This window comes from Pseudophryne corroboree, chromosome 1 (genome assembly GCF_028390025.1).
Source record: "Pseudophryne corroboree isolate aPseCor3 chromosome 1, aPseCor3.hap2, whole genome shotgun sequence".
NCBI lineage: Eukaryota > Metazoa > Chordata > Amphibia > Anura > Myobatrachidae > Pseudophryne > Pseudophryne corroboree.
Window position 1 is genome coordinate 667669853 of NC_086444.1, and position 16238 is coordinate 667686090.

Below are 16238 nucleotides of genomic sequence, written 5' to 3' on the forward strand. Positions count from 1 at the left end.
CATCTCCTGCTAAGTGGTGTATTGAAGCAGGATGAATGAGGACACCTCTGTACATTTAAAAATCCAGAAACAAATGTAGTGCTGCTGTGTAACTTATTTTACTGTATAGGTATTGTGCTAAATGGCTGCTTAGCTTTCCTTAGTATAATGCAGTCAGAAAATTATTCCAGCACTTGCTTTATAGTTAAATTTTGTTCTTGTAAATCTGGGTACACACTGGAGCAATGTGTGCCCAGCCGATATGTCGGCCCAATGGTCCAACATATCAGAACCAGGGTACACATTGAGCAATGTAAATGAGGGATGGAACGATCACTGTTCCACCCTTCATTAGTATACATGGTGTCACTAGCAAGTTTGATGTGCAACATAGCTAGCAACCGGAGGCACTTAGACTTAATTGTTGCTAGCTCTAGTTTCGTAAACTGTGACAACCAAATGTAGGGAATCTAATAACTGCACACCACTGGGATCGGTTTAGGGCAACTTGCTTGGCATCATCAATATAGAAGTGCAATGGTTGAAGGTCTTGAGCAACCTGCTTTATCCATGTTTTCTTTGACACATCCCGTGCTATTTTCCATCCATACTTGCGTGTGTTATTTAGGCACTGGTACGGTATTTGTTTGGGCCCCATTCTGCATACGTGTGCAAGCCACTTTAAACGTTGTCTTTTAATATAGGATTCAGTTGTGGGTTGGACTTTGCATAGTTTTCAGATGTTTTCATTTCTCCAGCGATCTGTTCGTTTTGCTTTCTAGTATGTCTTGTAAGCATATCATTTGGAAACGTTCCAGCCTTATGTCATTTTTAAGTATTGTCCATGATTCTGAATCCTAAACTAAATTGTTCTAACTGATGCGTTTAATGTCTCCATTTTTGTGGCAATGAAAATCCGTTGTTGGTTCCGAGGCATTTTTTCAGAGATGCAAAGGCAGCTGTAGCACAACCTATATAATTTGTCAGAATCAGCTTTATTGGCCAGGTACACTTGCATATACTAGGAATTTGTCTTCGGTATGCTATACAACAGCCAAGTAGGTAACCGATAAGCGGGGGGGTGGGGGCAAGTAATGTCATACAGATAGGTATACCGTAGGGACACAAGTGAGTTGCATGTATTGTATTCACTCTAGGAGTGAAAAGGGGCAGGGCGCCGGACTCAGGGGGGCACATGTGCGCGTCCGAAATGGGGGCACGGCCACGCAAATTACGGGGCGCGGCCACTCTAGGAGTGAAAAGGGGCAGGGCGCCGGACTCAGGGGGGCACATGTGCGCGTCCGAAATGGGGGCGCGGCCACGCAAATTAGGGGACGTGGCCACGCCTCCGTCATTTTATGGGGCGGTGCGGCCCACAGACGCTACTATAGAGAGCGTCTGTGGCCGGCGACGTCACTGTTGGGGGCGTGCCCAGCACCTCCGTCGGTGCTGGGCTTCCCCCAGCCCTCTCCCAATGCGTGAATGGATGCCGCGCGCATGCGCACGGCATCTATACACGCCGGGAGGGCAGGGAGCGGGCGGCTGTTCTAGCAGGGCGCCGCAAAAGGGGCAGGGCGGGTTAAAAAACGGGCAGGGCGCGGCGCCCTGCTAAAACAGCCTAGAGTGAACACTACATGTATGTCTAGTCAGTCAATGTTAAGGAGTTCAAGCAACGCCTGCCTGAAGGCAGCAAGTTAAACATGCTGTGGCTGGGGTGTAGCTGGTCCTTTTACTATCTTCATTGCCCGCTTTTTAGCTCTGGACGCTAACATGTCCTGGACTGAGGGAAGGTCGGCTCTGATGATCTTCTCTGCGGTTCTGACCACCTTTTGGAGCTGGCATCTGTCCCTCGTGCTGGCGGAGCCGTACCATACCAGTATCGAGGAGCACAGTACTGACTCCACAATGGCGGAGTAGAAGAGGAGCAGAAGCTTTTGTGGGATGTTGAACTTCCTTAGTTGCCTGAGGAAGAACAACCTCTGCTGCGCTTTCCTGACAGTGGCGTCCACGTTGGACCCCCATTTAAGGTCCCAGGAGATTGTGGTCCCTAGGAACTTGAAGGAGTCCACTAGCGATACCACACTGTCTGCACTCGTTAGCGGAGGTGCACTAGCTGACTTCTTCCTGAGGTCCACTAACATCTCAATAGTTTTGAGGTGGTTGAGCTCAAGGTTGTTGTGACTGCACCACTGTGCCAACCGGTCTACTTCCCGTCTATAGGCAATGAGGCCGATGACTGTGGTGAATTTTATTATCTTTACTGATTGTGCCTCTGAGATGCAGTAATTTGTGTACAGGGAGAAGAGCAGGGGTGAGAGGACACAGCCCTGAGGGTCCCCTGTACTAATGGACTGCGCTTGAGGTGAATTCCCCCGCTTTCGCCTCCTGTGTCCTATCTGTCAGGGAGTCTACTATCCAGGAATCGGTAGCTTCTGGGACCCCTAGTCGAAGTAATTTGGGGTGGAGGATGCTGGGGACGATTGTATTGAAGGCCGAGACAAACAGGACCCTCGCGTAGGTACCGGGAATGTCTAGGTGCTGTAGAATGTAGTTCAGGCCCAGGTTGACTGCATCCACGACACACACAGATTCGATCGATAGGAGAATTGTAGGGGTCCAGTTGGGGGCCAGTCACAGTGTGCATGTGATTCAAAACCAGACACTCGAACGTTTTCATGACCACAGACGTCAGTGCTATCGGCCTGTAGTCGTCCAGGTTCATGATAGAGGGTTTCTTGGGGACCAGGACGATAGTGGACCTTTTGAGGCAGGAAGGGACTTTCTGTAGCTCCAGCAGTTTGTTGAAGATCTTAGTGAATATGGGGGCGAGCTGACCCGCACATGCTCTCAGGGCAGATGGTGACGCTCTGTCAGGACCCGGAGCTTTCCTGGGTTTGGCCCTTTTGATCAGTGCCTCCACCTCTTCTTGGGCGACTTGCAGTGCCTGGAGTTGGCCATCGGTGTTCGGGGCATCGTAGAGGTGATTGTTTGGGTCGCAGGGGACAGCATTTGTGAACCTGCAATAAAAGTGGTTCAGCTTGTCTGCTAGGTCTTGGTGAATGGTGATGGACTTCGATGTTTTCTTGTAGTTGGTTATGGATTGCATTCCTTTCCATACAGATACGGGGTCATTCGTGGAGAGATCGTTTGTCAGTTTGTCCGAGAACCGCTTTTTTGCTAGCCTGATTTCTTTAGTCAAAGAGTTCCTAGCTCGGTTGTATAGTGCTCTGTCACCACTGCTATAGGCCTCCTCTTTGGCCAGTCGAAGTTGCCTGAGCTGGGCGTTGAACCAGGGCTGTTTGTTGTTGTTGTAAATGTGGTAAGTCTTTGTAGGTACATACATGTCCACACAGTAGCTGATGGAGGATGTGACGGTGTTTGTCAGGTCTTTCAGGTTGGTTGCCGAGGCTTGGAAGACCCCCCTCCTTTCCATGCAGTCGAAGCAGGCCTGGAGCTTTATTTTAGCCTCGTTGGTCCATTTTTTTTCTAAATGTGTTTATTCAAGAAAAGCATGTAAACATCCAACATTACAGGCATAGATAACCATACACAAAACAATGTCTCTTCCGCAGCAAACGCCAAGCATAACAAGTAGTTTTAATTAAAGGGTTGGTTCTGATCAAAAGGGGAATAGACGTTGGGGATCTATGTAATAAGGTCACTAAATTACAATCAGGGCTGAATGCTTGATTCAGGGCTGTGTCAGTATAAGCATTGCTTCCTCCTATCCAGTCAAGAGCAAACCGATAATTTGCGGCTAGAGCATAATCTTGTATGCAAAGTAGATTAATTCCTCCCAAGGATAATGACTGCTGTAGTTTGAACAAGGAAATTCTGGGACGTTTTCCGGCCCAAATAAATTTAGAGATGGCAGCATTAATAATGTTTGCATCTGTCTTGTGAAAGGAAGCATCTGGACTGGATACAGCAAATGAGGAAAATAAATCATTTTATATAATTTACACCGTCCCAAATAGGAGAGCGGGAGATTTTTCCACTTTTCAAAGTCAGCCAACATTTGCTCGATTAAAAAAGGGTACATTCACCAAATACAAGTCTGCCGGTGCAGAGGGTATGCGCAAACCTAGATAAACATTAAAATCATGAGCCCAACGAAATAAAATCTAGACCCCCAACCTAATTTAGCAGCATCATTCAAGGCCAGGGCTTCAGTCTTGACAAAGTTAATTAAAAACCCAGAGATGTCATGAAATAGCTTCAATGTGTTCCACAACGATGGAAAGGAGTTTGTGGATCACTGAAATAAAGAAGTAGGTCATCGGCAAAGGCCAATACCTTAATCTCATGTGTGCCAATAAGAATGCTTCTCTATGTTGCATCTCTAAGGAATGTACGAATTAAAGAATCTAGGGCAGGATGAAAAAGCAAGGGAGAGAGGGGGCATCCCTGCTGTGTGCCTCTCTGTAAAGTAAGGGAGGAGGAATTAACACCATTAATAGTTAATCAAGCAGTCGGCAAGGCGTAGAGCATACGAAATATACCAGCGAACGCGGTCCAAATTGTTGAACATGTAACACACGTAGTATATATGACCAGGAAACGCGATCGAACGCTTTATCTGCATCACAGCTGACTACTATGGCCTTTTTGTTATTAGAGTATCTATTACTTATCATAGCCGCATGCAGCGTGCGGACATTGTGTACAGACATGCGGCCTCACACAAATCCCTTCTGGGCCGGGTGTAGTATCCTGGGCAACACTGATTGAAGACGTAAGGCAATTAATTTGGTGAATAGTTTTCAAATATTGATTTAGAAGAGAGATTGGTCCATATGATTGTACTAACGCGGGATCCTTCCCGTTGGTCCATTTCTTAACAGTCTTGACGACAGACTTAACAGCTCTCAGTTTCTGTGTATAGGTATGGAGTAGGTGGACGAGGCAGTGGTCACATAGGCTGAGTGCAGCACGCGGGATAGACCGGAAGGCAGACTTGAGGGTAGTGTAGCAGTGGTCATGGTTGCTCCCTTCCCTAGTGGGACACGTGACTTGTTGTTTGTACTTAGGTAGTTCCTTGCTCAGGTTAGTTCTGTCGAAGCCGCCCAGCACTATAAGCAGTGAGTCTGGGTATGTTTGTTCTATGTCTGATATGCATACGGCCAGGTGGTGCAAGGCTTCATTTGTGCGGGGGGGGGGAGGGGGACGGGGAGATGTACACTCCCAAAAGGACAATTGAGGCAAATTCCTGGGGGAAGGGGTTGCAGTTGATAATTAGCATCTCCAGGTGAGGGCTACATGATTTGCCTAGGATTGTGACATTGGTGTACCATCTGTCGTTGATGTAGAGGAAGATGCCACCACCCTTCATTTTTCCTGAGAGAACCTTGGAGCGATCGGCCCTGAAGAGACTGAAGCCCAGCAGAGACATCGGGTTGTCCGCAATATGGTCGCCCAGCTACGTCTTGTAAAGCAGAGGATGGACAACCCTGTAATGCCTGACCCTGCGCTGCCCAGAAGGAGGGACAGTTCGTTGAACTTGTTTGCCAGTGAGCGCACATTCGAGAGCAGAATCACAGCAAGTGCAGACCGGTACCCTCGCCGCTGCCACCTCACTAGGGCGCCTGCACGACAGACTCTCCTCTGAGCCCAGGTCCTTCTTCTAGGGTTGACATGAGGGTCTCCGGCCGCTTCATCATCCACTTCGGTGTCCATGACAACTGCATCCCTGCCACACAGGGAAGCATGGGCTGCTGATCTGTCCGTCGACGGGCTCGAAAGTGGGCTAAGCACCGTGGGAGCGCGCCAAGTTAGGAGGGCTTCCTTGCTGTATTTGGTCACTGGTGGGGTAGACAAGGGCAGAGGAAAACAAGGGGAAACAGGTATTTTGTTGAGCTGCATAGCTACGAGGCAGCCATCTGCGGCACCATCTTGGATTGTAATAGCTATAATCGTTATTGCTATAACCTATTGCTTCTCTTTAATCCAATGGCTATATTTGAAACAAGTGATAAATAAAATAACTTTGCTTTTTCTGTTACTGATTTAGTCAATTATTCCAGTACAAAGCAGGGTTGTGGGAAGGTGTTAGAATCCAATTCCTATTGTGTAAGTGTGAAAAATCGCTCAGTGTGAGAGGCCTTTGAAGTAGATTTCTTGTGGGGGTAGTGATGTGTCCTGTGAAATGGCTCCTGCAATTTGAAATGAACAGTGACCCTTCAGCAATTAAGAGCCTGAATATACTGTATATTATGCTGCTTTCACATCGCAAAACCTGCTTTTGAAATGGTATTTGAAACGGTTCTTAAAACGGGTCTGAGCAGTTAAACCCCTTTCACATCTCATGTTGTAACCAGTAAATTACCATTTCATTCCCGTTTTGGTACCTTTCACACTGAACCCGTTTCACCCATAGAAAACAGTGGTTGTCATTATAAATGGACTTTTCTGGCCCACACATTATTATTAATCACTAATTAATTCATTATTAATAATTTGGATAGTCGTACGATGGAACCCAGCAGCTTGAAGCATATCTATTTTTATTAGATGGGATTAGGTACTTGGTTTGTCTTTTTTGGAGGCACAAGTATTATTTATATATTTTTTAAAATTATTATTTTTTTTAAAAGATGGAATGGTTAAAAACACGGAAAAAAATGGCGTGGGGTCCCCCCTCCAAAGCATAACCAGCCTCGGGCTCTTCGAGCTGGTCCTGGTTCTAAAAATGCGGGGGGAAAATTGACAGGGGATCCCCCGTATTTTTAAAACCAGCACCGGGCTCTGCGCCTGGTGCTGGTGCAAAAAATACGGGGGACAAAACGAGTAGGGGTCCCCCGTATTTTTCACACCAGCATCGGGCTCCACTAGCTGGACAGATAATGCCACAGCCGGGGGTCACTTTTATGCCGTGCCCTGCGGCCGTGGCATTAAATATCCAACCAGTCACCCCTGGCCGGGGTACCCTGGGGGAGTGGGGACCCCTTCAATCAAGGGGTCCCCCCCCCCCAGCCACCCAAGGGCCAGGGGTGAAGCCCGAGGCTGTCCCCCCCCATCCAATGGGCTGCGGATGGGGGGGCTGATAGCCTTTGTTGTAAATGAAAAGATATTGTTTTTTCCAGTAGTACTACAAGTCCCAGCAAGCCTCCCCCGCAAGCTGGTACTTGGAGAACCACAAGTACCAGCATGCGGGAGAAAAACTGGCCCGCTGGTACCTGTAGTTCTAATGGAAAAAAAATACCCAAATAAAAACAGGACACAGACACAGTCGACAGTAAAACTTTATTACACACTGCCGACACACATACTTACCTATGTTCACACGATGTGTCGGTCCTCTTCTCCATGTAGAATCCAGGGGTACCTGAAAATAAAAGTTCAATATACTCACCTCAGCCATGGTCCAGAGATAAATCCACGGACTTGGCAAAAAAAGAAAACGAACACCCGGACCTGCGGACCGAAAGGGGTCCCATGCTAACATATGAGACCCCTCTCCCCGAATGCCGGGACATCACGTGACTCCTGTCACTGAAGTCCCTTCAGCCAATCAGGAAGCGCTACTTCCGTGGCGCTCACCTGATTGGCTGTGCACTGTCTGAGCTGTCAGACAGCGCATCGCAAAGCCGCTCCATTACTTTCAATGGTGGGAAGTTTGCGGCTAGCGGTGGGGTCACCCGCCGGTCAGCGGCTGACCGGCGGGTGACCCCACCGCTAGCCGCAAACTTCCCACCATTGAAAGTAATGGAGCGGCTTTGCGATGCGCTGTCTGACAGCTCAGACAGTGCACAGCCAATCAGGTGAGCGCCACGGAAGTAGCGCTTCCTGATTGGCTGAAGGGACTTCAGTGACAGGAGTCACGTGATGTCCCGGCATTCGGGGAGAGGGGTCTCATATGTTAGCATGGGACCCCTTTCGGTCCGCAGGTCCGGGTGTTCGTTTTCTTTTTTTGCCAAGTCCGTGGATTTATCTCTGGACCATGGCTGAGGTGAGTATATTGAACTTTTATTTTCAGGTACCCCTGGATTCTACATGGAGAAGAGGACCGATGTCGGCGTGTGAACATAGGTAAGTATGTGTGTGTCGGCAGTGTGTAATAAAGTTTTACTGTCGACGGTGTCTGTGTCCTGTTTTTATTTGGGTATTTTTTTTCCATTAGAACTACAGGTACCAGCGGGCCAGTTTTTCTCCCGCATGCTGGTACTTGTGGTTCTCCAAGTACCAGCTTGCGGGGGAGGCTTGCTGGGACTTGTAGTACTACTGGAAAAAACAATATCTTTTCATTTACAACAAAGGCTATCAGCCCCCCCATCCGCAGCCCATTGGATGGGGGGGACAGCCTCGGGCTTCACCCCTGGCCCTTGGGTGGCTGGGGGGGGGGACCCCTTGATTGAAGGGGTCCCCACTCCCCCAGGGTACCCCGGCCAGGGGTGACTAGTTGGATATTTAATGCCACGGCCGCAGGGCACGGCATAAAAGTGACCCCCGGCTGTGGCATTATCTGTCCAGCTAGTGGAGCCCGATGCTGGTGTGAAAAATACGGGGGACCCCTACTCGTTTTGTCCCCCGTATTTTTTGCACCAGCACCAGGCGCAGAGCCCGGTGCTGGTTTTAAAAATACGGGGGATCCCCTGTCAATTTTTTCCCCGCATTTTTAGAACCAGGACCAGCTCGAAGAGCCCGAGGCTGGTTATGCTTTGGAGGGGGGACCCCACGCCATTTTTTTCCGTGTTTTTCACATTTAAACGTTTATAAAGCCACTCTCTCATGTGTCTCCTGTGTTTTCCAAGCTGTTTCCTGGTTGTGGCTGGTGACATCACACATGGAGACAGCCTATCATCTTCTGGGGCTTGCAAATACCGTTTCAGACCCTTTCACACTGCACAGTGAAATGGGACTGAAACGGGTAGGACCCTGCTTTTTTACCGTTTCAAAATACCGGTATTTTGAAAACGGTAAATTGAAGGGGACCCTTTCACATCGCAGCTTGACCCGTTTAGGAAGCTAGTTAAAACGGCAAAATACCGGGTATAAGCTGCGGTGTGAAAGGGGTATTAGTTGATTAATGCAAGAGGTCAGAGTTATTTGTTGCTCAGAGAACAGAGGTGAATGATGTTTAAGTGAGGGGCTTGATGGAGCCAAAGATAGGTTGTAGTCCACAGTACCTTGTCTGGGATGTCCAATGCAGAGTACAGTAGATTCCAGACTGATGTACTTCTCCGTGGAGAGATGCAGAGGTTTCAATCCAGTGTGTATCTTAGCACAGGAATGCAATCCGTTGGTTTTGATAAGATGTCCGCGTAGAGTAGTACAAGTTAAAGGTAAGTCCTTGGATATTTATGATGATTCATAGGTCAGTTGTGGTGAATTTAAGCTGTTTTATTGAGATGACATGCAAAAGTTGAGGCAGCCATCTTGGCTGACAAAACGATTTGTGATACAGCTTGCAGCGGCTATCTGTTGACCATGTGATAGCTGAACCCAGGTGTTTAGAAGTATCCACTTGTTCAATGATGCTTCCATCTAGGGTTAGCTGCACAGTTGTAGTTCCAGTAAAAATGTACTTAGGATGTTTTGGGAACCCTGCATGTTTTTCGGCTAGGAAGACGATATCATCTGCATAGACTAGAACTGTGGGGCCGGGTGTGTTTGCCAGTAACGGTGCTCATTTCATTTATAAAAGTTTTTTTCTGAGAATAGCTACAGCTATGGAACTGCGGGCACGCAAATATAAGGCATACACACTGCTCGATATGCACTGAATTGAGCAATGTGTCCGTCTGATCCACCATATGAGATGGCATGTCGCTCCGTGTACCCAGTTTATAGAAGCAAAAGAACTAATCCCATTCCAGGCTACCAGTTGGACAACTCGTAGCAGGCTCTCCCTAGTCCAAAGAGCTGAAGAGCCCTTTGAAGTGGCATGTGAAAACTGTGAATTGAACAGCAGGAAAGTAGTGGGAGAGAGCTGGGAAGACATGGAAGGAAGGTCCCTAAATTTCAGCCAATGCACCAAAGACCTATTGTAGGGGAGGACTAGAGTCCATGGAAGAACTTCTGTGGGAATTTGCAGTGTTTCCCCTTCAATTTGAACCCAGCGGGTGAAATGAGCGACCCGCTAGATTGGCCTGCACGGCAAGCCAATCTAGCACCAGCCCCGCGCATCGCTATCGCTGTAGGGGGTACACATGGAGCGATCAGGCTTAAAATCTAAGCAATCTAGTCAGATTGCTTAGATTTTAAGCAGCGATCGCTCCGTGAGTACCCCCCTTAATGACTGGTTGCAACTGTTTATCTGGTTAATTCCAAGATAAGGGTTTGCTCTCAATGTGACTACTGTTAACTCATGATGGACATTTTAATCCAAACAAAGGAAAACCTTATTATTCTACATCTGAATAAAATATATATTGTACTGCTTATTAGTAGAATTGGTATGAAATCTTTATGAATTTCCAAATTATACTGCATAGAAGACATTTCTGTTGGTGAGGTTCTGCAGGTGTGTAATGTCCATAAGAATACCAGTTTCCACTTTTATGAAACACTTCCTCCCCCAATGTATGACCTAATTGTGTTCAGTCTCCGGTAATTACATAGATCAGGTGACACATAGGGACAGATTCAATTCAACGCAATCTGCCATCTGCAGCTTAAGTTACACATCTTTCCACCAGTTACTGTACTATAGGCTTATTCTGAGTGCGTGCATGCCCATAGGCTGTGTTCATTAATTTGTCCATTAATGCACGCAAGTCCCTAGAATGGGTCACAGTTGTTTCTGCATAGAATTCAATTTGCCCCATAACATTATGGCCTTGAAAAATATACAAAGTATCGTGATTTCAGGGTTTGAATATCCTTTAAAGTGACTGAATGGATGCCAAACGGGTTAATCTAGCTGGAAGGTATAATTTATTAAATACTGCAATTTTTCTTAGAAACCATGTAGCCTAATTGTGCATTCAACATCACTGTAGCTAATTAAAAAACATTGCTCCATAAATCCCTCAATCTCTTAAAGTCCGAGGCTTCATCCTTTAGTTATGGTAGCCAATTTTAGGTCCAATGTAATTCTATAGAAAAAAATGTGGAAGTAACTTTGGCCCTCATTCCGAGTTGTTCGCTCGCTAGCTACTTTTAGCAGAAATGCAAACACAAAGCCGCCGCCCTCTGGGAGTGTATTTTATCATAGCAGAATTGCTAACGAAAGATTAGCAATTCTGCTAATATTAGCAGAATTGCTAACAAATGCAATTTCCTTGCAGTTTCTGAGTAGCTCCTTACCTACTCCTAGATTGCGATCACCTCAGTTCGTTTAGTTCCTGGTTTGACGTCACAAACACGCCCAGCGTCCGTCTAGCCACTCCTCCGTTTCTCCAGCCACTCCTGCGTTTTTACCTGGCACGCCTGCGTTTTTTAGCACACTTCCTGAAAACGGCCAGTTTCCGCCCAGAAACACCCACTTCCTGTCAATCAGGAGAGCGATTGAAAAGCTTTGTTTGCCTGTGAGTAAAATAGCATAGTTTTATGTAAATTTGCTTAGCGCGTGCGCCCTGAGATGCATACGCATGCGCAGAACTACCGGATTTTAGCCTATTAGCAATTCTGCTAAAATTAGCAGCGAGCGAACAACTCGGAATGAGGGCCTTTGTGCGCCTAAAGCTGCTGGACACACCCACTTTCCCTGAAGGTTCCCTCTCCCTCCACCACAAGTGCTTACAAATAGAAAAATGGAAAGCGGACTTATCCTGCGCTTCTGTCCGTTGTCACAATAGGGTCAAATTCCATGTGTTATGGTCAGAGATTTGACATGTAAAAAAATATATAAAAATATGTATGGTGAAGTACAGTTTAGTAAAACACACAAAATACACGGATCACATACACAAATGTTAAAAAGAAATATAGCAGCAATTTCAAAAAAGCAGGGGTCCCAGTCCACAAGGTGTAAGTGGATAGTTACCGGATGATTATGAACTTTGAAATAAACAGTTCTACTACAGCATGCAGGTTTTTGTTCAGGGAATCCCGGAAATCCCCAGTCCTCGTCACACTGGAGCGATATGGCAACTCCTCCATCTTGTACACTGGGATCCTGTGCAGTTACAGTCACCTACGCGTTTCTACTCCTTGCTGGTGTCTTTTCAGGGTGCAAGATTGAATAGTTTATGTGCTGCTCTTGAACTGATTTTAAATATGTAAGCAGCCAATCCCCACGTCGTTCACACAGCTGGACCCTGTACATCATAATCCTACCATGTCCCATGGTCCTCTTGCTGTGTACAGCTTCCTGGTAAAGCCATGGTAACACATTCCTCATGTCTGTTTGTGTTCCAGTCTCTGAGGTAACACTTCCGGTTACCTCAGACCAGGGGCAGGGGCGGATCTAGACTTCTCCTATAGGGGGGGGCGGTTTTAAAATTAATCTGGACTCCTCCCCCTTCCAGTCCGCTAGGCCGTAGTGATACACAATACATACACTACTAACACACGCACGCTAGTGACACACACACACACACACACACACACACACACACACACACACACACACACACACACACTATTGATACACCATACATACACTACTAACACACACACACACTAGTGATACACCACACACACACACACACACACACACACACACACTAGTGATACACTACTATAACACACACACACACACACACACACACACACACACACACACACACACACACACACACACTATTGATACACCATACATATACTACTAACACACAGACACTAGTCATACACACACACACACTAGTGATACACGGCATACACAACCCCTAGTAACACTCCATGCACATAGACACTAGTGATGTACCATACAGTACATACACAGACACAATAGGATACAGTAGAGTCCCGTCCACCCAGTGCTCCTCCATCTGCCGGGACACGCCGCCAGTCTCTGCTGCCCTGTCTCTCCGCAGGACAGAACTCCGGCCGCGCTCTCCACACCAGCCAATCGCCTCCCCCTCCTCTCCCCGCCCCTCACCTGTTGTGCGTCCTTGCGGTTCCTGATCTGCCAGACATGGCTGCGGCAGCTCCTCCGCAGCTGAAGGAGCGAACTAGGCTGCGGTGCGGGGAGTTGTGCTGCTGCTGCCACTGGTAGCTGGGGCACACTGGGTGGTCCAGCTCAGCGCCGTGTCAGTTGCCCTGTCAATGCGGCCAGATCCCAGCCGTCACACTCAACTTCCCCCATCTCTGCTGCCCGCAGGAACAAGTGGGCGGGTCTAGGTCGCTGAGTTACGGGGGGCGATCGCCCTCATCGCCCCCTGCTGGATCCGCCACTGACCAGGGGAGGCCGCTAGTTGTATTTTTGTATTTTATTTAAAAAAAAACAAGGGTTGATCAAGTCCCCTCTGATGGTTAGTATTATTATGGGACAATCTATCCTTGTAAACAGCATTCAAATAATCTCTGTGTTAAATTCTCAGTGTCCTGATCGATGACACAACGTCACTTCCGGTGACGTCATCCGTAGTAAACAAATAGAACGGAACTAATTACTACAATGACATAAAAACTTAGAATATAGTAGAGATGAGATAAAAGGTATGAAGAATATATATATAAATACAGTTATTAAATAATTTAAAAGAATTTATAAAAAATATTTAATCTCAAAATCACCGTTGAGGCCACCTGGTTTTAAGGTCCCTTGTTCGTAATTTGTCTTCATTTCTGCTCTTGCAAGTGGTGTGGCTATATCATTACGTCTCCAGTTGCCTTTAATATGTTTGATGTCACAAAATTGTTTGATTGCAGTACTGTTGCTATTATGACACACTCTAAAATGCTCTGATAATGAATGTGTCAATAAGCCTTTAAAAAAAAAAAAAAAATTATATATATATATATATATATATATATATATATATATATTTATATTTCTTAGGTGCTCCCCTAACTTCACTTTAAGTGACTACGATGTCCTCCCCACATACCAGAGACCACCAGTGCATTCTATCGCATAAGCTACATTTGTACTATTGCATGTTATAAAATCCACTATAGTGAGCTTCATACCATTAATAGTAACTTCTTTCATTTCACTTCCCCTACCTTGAATACCTCTGCATCCCAAACATGCCCCACATCGGAAAAAACCCTTGGATTTGATGGTGTTCATTGGCTTCTTTAGTGGCTACGTGCTTTTTACCAAGTTCTACTTTATGTTCGGGGCTTTTCTAAAGATGCATTTAGGTTTCTCAGGGAGAAGGTTCCCTATTACTGGGTCCTTTCGCAGAACTTCCCAGTGTTTGTTTAAAGATCACTAAAGTTTTGTATTGGCTACTAAAAGAAGTAATAAAGGCCCAATCGTAATCCATATTATTTTGCGGTTCACCTTCAATTTTGGATTTTCTGAGATCCTTTCTATCAAGCGTAGCTACTTTCTTTTTAGAATTGGCTATCCTATCACTATCATAGCCTGAAGCCTCAAATTTGTTAATCATAACTCCCGCCTGTTCTTCATTCACCTCTTGTTTTGGACAGTTTATGTCTGAGGCATCTGAATTTGCCTTCTGGAATAGACTCATTCCAGTTGGGATGATGACAGCTGGTAGCTTTAATATACGCCCCCAAGTCTGGGTTTGATAAAAAAAAATTGTGTTGAAACCATTTTTCTCTATATATACCGTGACATCTAAAAAGTTAATATTCTGTTTGTTACTCTCAAAGGTAAAAAGATATTCTTGGTATTAGTATTAAGATATTTTAAAAATTCATCTAAACTTTCTCCCGCTCCCCCCCCCTTTCCTAATAAAAAATACGTTGTAGGTGGGAAGATGAAACTATGGAACCACTGTCCCTTCAGGGCGAACCTGGTGTCCTGGAAAAGATACATAGATGACGTATTTTTTATTTGGAAAGGAGGGGGGAGAGACTTTAGATGAACTATGAAGAACAGGTGGGAGTTATGGGCAGAGATTTGACATGTAAAAAAAATATATAAAAATATTCATGGTGAAGTACACATGGAATTGACCTTATTGTGACGACGGAGAGAAGTCTGCTTTCTATTTTTCTATTTATAACCAAAGTAGTAGTAGTATCAGTATCCGTATCGGGTAAGACGTGCATAATTAACTCCGGAACTTTGGCTGTATAGCTACACTTCTTTTTTTTTTTTTTTTTTTATATATATACTTTCATATTTCTTGTTTACTCAAGTGCTTCCTTTATTTTATTCTGACTTTCTCAAAGCACTGGAACTTTTTTTTTTTTTTAAATCTTAATATTAAAAACTATTGTGGAATGGGTACATAGTCTATTTGTGTGTTTTAATTACTTTTAAGTGTACTGTGTTTATATATTATGTTGATAGTATATTTTAATGGTAATGTTGTAATAATTTTAAAAGTATTTAACTTTAATTTACCAGACAGAAACTTTTAATATACTTTCATATATTTCTCTTCTCTCTTTGCTGCAGGACCTTAGTTTGCCTAATGGCACTCCTGCAGATACTTCTAGTCCAGCATCTTCATCCTCACTTCTGAACAGGCTGCAGCTTGATGATGATATGGATGGGGAGACAAGGGACCTCTTTGTTACAGTTGATGATCCAAAGAAACATGTGTGCACTATGGAAACATACATAACTTACTGTGTTATGACTAAGGTAAACTGAGTATAACTGATGTACACCTCCTATTTCTAGAGTAATTTTAACATGTGCATTTATCTTTTGTTTTAAAAAGATAAGGGTATATAAATGCATCTAAAATTAGCTTCTCAAGCAGTGGCGTGCGGTGAGGTCAGTGGCTGGTGAGGCACTGCAGCCATAATGACCGTCGAGTCCCACCAAAGATTCCTACCACCGCAGAGCCAATGCCTGCTACTGCTAATAGTGCAGAGGGTTTTAGTATGATTTAAATACTGACAGGATCCCGGCGGTCAGAATACCGACAGCGGCATCCCGACCATCAGAATGCCGACAGGTCCCTGTAAAGTACCCTAACCCTCCCATGCACCCTACCCTAAGCCTCTCTTGTGGGTGCCTAAACCAAACCCTCCCCACTTGGTGCATACCCTCCCTTTCTATGTGCCTAAACCTAAACCTCCATCCCCGGTACTTAACTCTAACCTTCCCGTTCCTGCACACTAAGCCTAACCCTCCTTTTCCTGCCTAAACCTTACCCCCCTGCGGCAGGACACCGGTGCGTCCCACTAAAAGGACATTCGGGAATCCGGCTGTTGGTATTTTGAAACCGGTATCTCGAGTGGCGTCGGTATTTAGACGCCGGGCTTGTGGTGTCCTTCGGGAT

At 45.7% G+C, this 16238-nt stretch overlaps 1 protein-coding gene across 1 annotated transcript in view; it reads left to right on the plus strand.

Annotated features, from left to right (window-relative positions):
- The window catches only part of SNX30 (sorting nexin family member 30), a 406405-nt gene that overhangs the window by 97144 nt on the left and 293023 nt on the right, over window positions 1-16238 (plus strand). Inside the window, exon 2 of the mRNA XM_063914721.1 lies at window positions 15404-15592. Within this exon, the coding sequence (XP_063770791.1) occupies window positions 15404-15592 (189 nt within the window). The remainder of the gene's footprint in view (window positions 1-15403; window positions 15593-16238) is intronic.